The sequence below is a fragment of the Cajanus cajan genome, chromosome 9, assembly GCF_000230855.2.
Source record: "Cajanus cajan strain Asha chromosome 9, NIPB_CcT2T_4, whole genome shotgun sequence".
Lineage (NCBI taxonomy): Eukaryota > Viridiplantae > Streptophyta > Magnoliopsida > Fabales > Fabaceae > Cajanus > Cajanus cajan.
Window position 1 is genome coordinate 17,105,344 of NC_138525.1, and position 7,303 is coordinate 17,112,646.

The window sequence follows — 7,303 nt, forward strand, 5'->3', positions numbered from 1 at the left end:
TAAAATTAAATTTCTTAAATATTAAATTAATGGTGAAATATTTTAATCTACAATTAATATCAATTAATATTGTTTCATTTTATTTATAATTAAAATTAATTTGTTTATAACTGAAAATTTAATCTCTTAATTAATAAAATCATTAATTCATATATAATTACATATTAAACGTAATTTTAAATTATCACACATTATAGTTTTCACGAAAAAAATGTTATTATTTTTTATAAAAAAAAATTTAATTTAATTAAATATTTTAATTATTAATTAATATGATTATTTATATAATTACTAATTTACTAATTAAATACAATTTAAAGCTATATAGAAGGACCATAAAAATAATATTATAGATTAAATGTATGAAAAATTGAGAATAGGAAATAAATTAGATAAAATATAAATATGTAATATCGAGAGTTGAGGAGAAAAAAAAAGGAAGAAAAAGTAGTACATTTCATTTCTGACAAAGATTATCATGTCAGACGAAAATTAAACAAAGAAAAAATAGATTAGATAGAACATAAATATATAATATAAAAAATAGAGAAGAAAAAAAGGAAGAGAGAAAAAAGTAGTACCATGATGAAATAAAGATTAGATAGTAGAGAAATGAGAGGAGAAAAAAAAGGAAAAAAAGTAGTATATTTCATTTTTGACAAAGATTGTCATGTGAAATGAAAAATAAACAAAGAGGATGATAGATAAATTAGATTAAATGTAAATATGTAATATAAAAGATAAAGGAGAAAAGGAAGAAAAATTAGACAATAAAAAAATGAGAGTTAGATTAAATAGAATGTGAAAAGATGTAATATATAAAAATAAAAGATATGATAGAAAATAAAAATTTAGAAAATTTACCACATAAAAAAATATGCTAACATGACAATATGTAAAATTAGTTTTATAATAATATGTCAATGTAATAGAATGTAACTCAATTTTTATATATAAAGATAGATAAATATATTCACCCGACCAAATAAAGAGTTCATATTGTTATATTATTACTGGTGGTTTTACTTGTAATAACAACCACAAACAAAGAAACATGACTTGAAACAGCCTTTGAAAGGAGAAAAATTTTACCTAGGTAGGAGCTAGGTACATCTTTTTTAATTGGCTCCAATTCACTATAATACAATTTCCACTTGCCGCAATCATCCATTGATGTAATGAAGGGATATAGATACAGAATCATTTTATATAAATTATTAGGGAGAACAGTTATTAGTTTGCAGTATATACATTTTTTTTTCCTATTTCCTTCTTATATATTGATGGAAATAAAAGTTAAAATACAATATAAAAATATAGTTATCTTTCAAAAAGTGAACACCTTAGCGATATCTTCTTTAGATATAGTTATGGATAATGCATGAAAACCCAAACAGATACTGTATAAATAATTATACTGATTTGGTTTCCATTTTTAACAAACTAAAAGAACACAAAAATACTGTAAAAAAAAAAAAAAAACATAAAAATGAATTAAATTAATGAGGAACAATTACAAGGTCCATACAGGAGCACTGGTCAGAGTGAATGTTAATGCATACAAAAACCTCCAAGGATTCGCCACTTACAAGCAAAGGATCAAATGAATCCTTGCATCCCACAATAACCCCACCAATATTACAATTGAAACTCAAAAACCGCTTATGAAAAGAAGAGAAAAGTGCTAGCAGCAGAAACTTCATCTGAAAGACAATTGGATTTCTTCAATAGATTTTCCCTTTGTCTCAGGGACCCAAATGGTAACAAATACTACAGTAAAGGCACATACTACTGCATATATGGTGAAGGTACCTGAAGAACAAAGGTAGCTTCTGGTTAACCGAAATTAACAAAAATATTAAGAGGAAAATATATAGGCAATGCACACAAACCTCCAGAGCTCCAGTCCAAGAGCAAATTTGCTGTCAATGTAACCAACCAGGAAAAGAACCAGTTGGCAAGTGTTGCAAAACTCCCCGCAAGGCCTTTAATGTTTATTGGAAGAATCTGTCATGTGCAATATTCAACACATTAACTTTGACTATGATTTCAAATGCAACCAATTTTGTGTTACATGCAAATGCAATCATTCAATGCTCCATTTCAGAAGTAGAATGTCCAGCACAAGAAAAACTTGAATAAATTCTTAAGAATGTCAGATACATTTGCTGGTGATCCGATAATGGTCCAATTACAAGCCGCCCGGATAGACACCACAATAATCGTTGGGATAGACTGATACCAACTTAAAACATGGCATTTATGCTTAATCTTACAAAACTGACTTGTAAGATAAATATTCTTTTTCACTTATATTATATATACTAATTTGACCTCATCATCGGCCGATGTAGGATTTCCGACATAAAGCATGACAGTTATATTCATTCATACAAGCATTTTTCTTTTGTGAAATACACGATCTACAAAAAAAATGTGATTTTGCAGCATTGATGCATCTTAAAGTTGGTAATATGTCATCTCGAAACTTCTGTACCTAGTATAAGTACAATTTGGACTTGTAGCATGTTAAAACAAACACTAAAATGTATGTTTCTTTTATTTTTTGTACCAAATAGCGTATTTGTTTTCAGGTTGTCAGAAATTCTAACTTTGTTACTCCTACTGATAACAACTTGATAGGTGAGCGAAAATCGCTTTGGGAAGGGGAGAGGGTGAAATAAACTAGCCACCTAGACATTTGTCTTTCTAAAGGGGCAGAAGAGTAAAGATGAGTAACAGCAACCAAGCCTTTATCCATTAGGTGAGGTTGGCTACATGAATCAAATGACACCATAATGCTCTATTGTAAACAAGTATATCAACAAATCCTTAACTATTTTTCCGATAAGATTGTCACATGTATCATTGTTGTTCTTTGGGGATTAAAAGGCTAAAATGTAAAACCACAAAAATGGTACCTCAGACATTATGATCCATGGCATAGCTCCCATTCCCAGAGAGAATGCAATAACCATAGCCTGAAAGAATTGGAAGTTTAAAATGCAAATTAGGGAACAAGCATTCAAAAACAGTATTTGTATGATGAATTTAGATGTATTCACATACCACCACTCCAACCACCGACAAGATGCCCAATATTCCATACAAGGAAGAAGTTTCTGATATACTAGCCTGGGAGAAAATTTCAGGAAAACATAAATGGCTAACTATCACATGCATTTGATTGAACAGTATGATGTGAATATTAGCAAAAAAAATAAAACATATTATTACCTTTATGTAGAATGAGATTGCAACAACTAAGAGACTAAATGTCATCGCAGTTGCAGAGACCTGAAATGGAAGATATGACCATTCTCTTTCTAAACCTCCAAACAGATAGTCACATATAATTAAACATGGTAGAGAAGATCAGACTTACAATAAGGAGAAGCCGGCGACCAGATTTGTCAGCTAACCACAAAGTTAAACTGGTGGCAAGAACCTGAATGACATGTATGTATTTGTCAGGTTATGATTTGAAAATATTGGAATGAAAAAAGAGATATTAACAAATTTCATCTCAGCTAAACCTGAACAGCACCAACTCCAAATGTTGCTGCGTCACTCGAACTGATTCCTGATTAATGTGTTGAAATGATGAGAATAAAGGATAATTTTATGTATAGCAGATTGAAAACTGAAGCATAATCCAATCTAAACACATGCCTTTTTATGTGTGTAAGATAATATCAATAACTAACATGAGAATATCCTAAGAAATTATCAGGGGAAATAAGCTAGGTTCTTTGAATGATCCAATTAAAGAATATTCTGATCATTAAGGTGATTATTCCTTACCATACAATTTTTGGCTATTTTTCCGATATTTGAATTCTTCTCTTTAATAATTATAATTCATGGTTCTGATAGAAAAGAGTGTTATAGAAAATCATGTAAACATGAGATATCAACTCTAGCCAAAATGTTCCCTAATATTGCTCCTAGTACGTTACTTCAGAATATTTAAAAGAAATCAGCATATCATACCAGCAGTTTGAAAGATGGTACTGGAATAAAAAAGAACACCATTAATTCCAGAAAGCTGTTGCAGGATAAGCAGTCCAATTCCAATCTACAGGATACGAGTTAGTAAAAATGGTTAGCCTCTAATGATCATCGTTAATTTGTTATGCAATCCAACTTCATAAGGCGGACGAAATTTTGAAACTAAAGAGTCTAGATAATATATAAGAAATACCATTAAGGGAAGCCAATATCTTCTTTGTTTGAATTCTGCAAATCGAATTGTAGTTCTCCTGCTTGTCGAAGCAGAAGCCCTCTGAATAAAATGACTCATAAAAAGTCAATTTTATGATACATTAAATGGTAATAAAAATATAGGAAATATGAGGGTCATGCACTGGAACAAAACTGATGGAATGCTTATTACCTTAATTTCATTCATTTCAACAGAAATATCAGTATCAAAGCCTCGGAGTACTTGCAAGGAAGTTTCAGATTCTTCTGTCATTCCCATTTTTGCCTATATAGAGCAAAGCAAATTCACTTTTAGAAACTATCAACACATCTTCAATGACACTCAAGAATACTGATTCACAAAGCTTACCAGCCATCTGGGAGACTCGGGAATGAAAAACAGGCCAGGTATCAATAATGTACAGGGTAAAATTCCTGCAAGAGTAAGTACATGAAGGTGCTTAATCAAGGTCAACAAATCAAAAATGTAATTCTTTATTCATCAGTTGATCTGAAAGCAGTGGACTTGTTGGGAAGGTTTTAACTCAAGGTCTAACTCAATATCAAAAAATTGGTTTTTAAGGTCAAGGCTAGCTTTATTATAAGGACTAAATATATAGTCAATGTGACATCTCAAAACCCCCCACACATGAAGCATGGACAAATGCAGGTGGCCGAATACCAACACCCCCTCACACATTGTGATTGTGGTTTAGTTATAACCAAATTGAGTTAAGGTTTGTAAGGTGAAAATTGTCTTGTTTTATCATAAAGACTACATTGGTCATATTTATGGTCAATGTGGAATCTCAACACACTCTCTTACGAAGCATGGACAAATGCAGGTGGGCACATACAAATCTAGGATAGAATCTAGTACCATTCTAAAAGCTAGACTTCTAGTCAGACTCAACCTTAAAATCAACTTGTAAGGTAAAGATTACCATTGGTCATATCTCTAATCAATTACAACTAAAAATCTCCAGATCTAGTGTTATGACATTTGATAATAACAAGAAATATAAATCCATTCATTTGAAGGCATGGAGTAATTTACTAAGTTGCCAAGTCTTAAAGAGAATTACCTAAAATTGCAAGGATTCTCCATTGAACAAAAATCCCAAGCAGATATGCCAGCATAATTCCAATGGTGACAGAGAGCTATGCAGAAAAGAAATATAGATCACTAGTTTAGGAAATGTTAAAACTGTTAATATCTAGCATTAAATCATCAATCTTGGTGGTATCAACCAACCTGGTTAACTGAAACCAAACCCCCCCTCAAGTTTGGAGGTGATATCTCAGCTATGTATACCGGCACCTGTGAATTTGAAGTTTAAACGCTCAATAATACTACCCCACAACATAATCCACACTAACAAAAGCAAAAACATTTTAAAATTACCGTGTAAGATATTATCCCTACGCCAAACCCTTCCAACAATCTTCCCATATAAAGAAAAGAAGTATCCTGAAAGATGAAGAACATGTCAACAAGACAAGCTCAGGATCATAACCGAAATTTAACAACAAAAAAGCCTTATCCTACTGGTTATATCATTCACAATGATGGGAAAATGAAATATAAGATTATTCAAACTTACTTTTGCAAATGAGATAGCCAGCCAACCAATAATATTTGGAACGGATGCAATCATCAAAGACTGCAATTGCAGACAAGAAATTGAAAGTGCCCGTTGACCATTGAGTTAGACTTATCCCTCAAAATCAAAAATTGAAATAAAAGGAAAATCATAATTGTACACACAAGGAAAAAGAGAAAAAGGGTACCCCTTTACGCCCTATATACTCAGCAATCTGGCCACTAGCTATTGCTCCAACCATGGCACCCACATTGGACAAAGAACCAAATAAAGAAAACTGCCCAACCAAACAATCAAGTTGTGAAACACACACAACAAAAGAAGGAGTCAAAATTGAACAAACCAAACAAATTAACATAAACTCATTCTCAGCTTCTCTTTCATGAGTCATACACACCTCAGAAACTGAGAGGCCAAGATCAGTGATAATAGCAGATTGGGTAGGTGATGTGTAACCAGCCTGCAACAAAATAATCAAAATCATGGATAGTTAGTGTTGCTTTTGCCATTGACTTTGCAAGAAAAAAGTGTTTTTCATTTCTTACAGTGAAACCAAACTGAATTGGACCCAAAGCAACGATAAGAACACAAGCAAAGACAGAGATGGAGGTGTCACGCATGGCCTGGGTGGAACCGAACACACTGGATTGCCTCCCACTCATACGATACCAACTTCCTGTGTGAAGAAATGGCTTCTTCAGATCCCTTCCCTCTTCATTCTCTTCCCTCAAACTCATCTTTTCTTTCTTTGTGTCTCTTCTTCTGCTAATGCTATGTTATGTTATGATTTGTTAATGTCAACCTCTTCCTTCCCTCTAACACACACATCTACACATCAGGGGAAGTGGATGACATGATATATGTTATAATGAATCACCAATGAGTTGGCATTAAAGTTTGATGATGAACATGAGAAAGAGAATATTGTGGATTTTACAAAAATAGAAAATGGTATCAAGAAACTCTTTTTATTAGATCTTCTATCATTAATTAAAATTTAAATAGATATTGATGGATTATTTTATTTTATTGAAAAATGCGTGTGTTTTATAAGTTGATATTTTTTCTTTTATGTTATGGTTATGATATATTATTTATTTTGAACCTAAATCTTAAATGTTTTATTTTTAATTATTATTCAAAAAGTCTCTCAATTATTGGAGTATGTGTCCTAATCATTAAGCTAATCTTAGTAGTTTTACGTTAGTTCTTATTGATTGTTTTATTAAAAATATGAGGTATTTTTAATAATTTTTATCAAATCTTATATTTTTAATAATTTTTATATAATACAAATTAATTGATTAAATTATTAAATTATATAATATTATATTCAAAATTATGTATATTAAAATTTAAATATTTTTAAAATTATTTAATATTTTATCTCATTATCTTATTTTAATATATAATATAATATTTAAAATATGTATAAATATTCTTTTTAAATAATATATAAAAAAAATTAAAATATATAAAATTTCATGTACATGATG

The 7,303-nt window shown here is 30.6% G+C and overlaps 1 protein-coding gene across 1 annotated transcript; it reads right to left on the bottom strand.

The window, feature by feature from the left end:
- Positions 1-1,467: 1,467 nt before the first annotated feature.
- LOC109811988 (sugar transporter ERD6-like 6) lies at positions 1,468-6,700 on the bottom strand. The gene is made up of 18 exons (XM_020375842.3): positions 6,353-6,700; positions 6,205-6,267; positions 5,995-6,084; positions 5,808-5,867; positions 5,609-5,674; positions 5,459-5,524; positions 5,289-5,364; positions 4,574-4,638; positions 4,397-4,489; positions 4,205-4,285; positions 3,994-4,078; positions 3,537-3,583; positions 3,386-3,448; positions 3,238-3,297; positions 3,070-3,135; positions 2,922-2,981; positions 1,893-2,007; positions 1,468-1,812 (listed from the first exon to the last, which is right to left on the bottom strand). Exons 1-18 carry the CDS (start codon positions 6,542-6,544, stop codon positions 1,700-1,702), a joined length of 1,461 nt encoding a protein of 486 aa, XP_020231431.1. The 5' UTR covers positions 6,545-6,700; the 3' UTR covers positions 1,468-1,699.
- Positions 6,701-7,303: the final 603 nt, after the last annotated feature.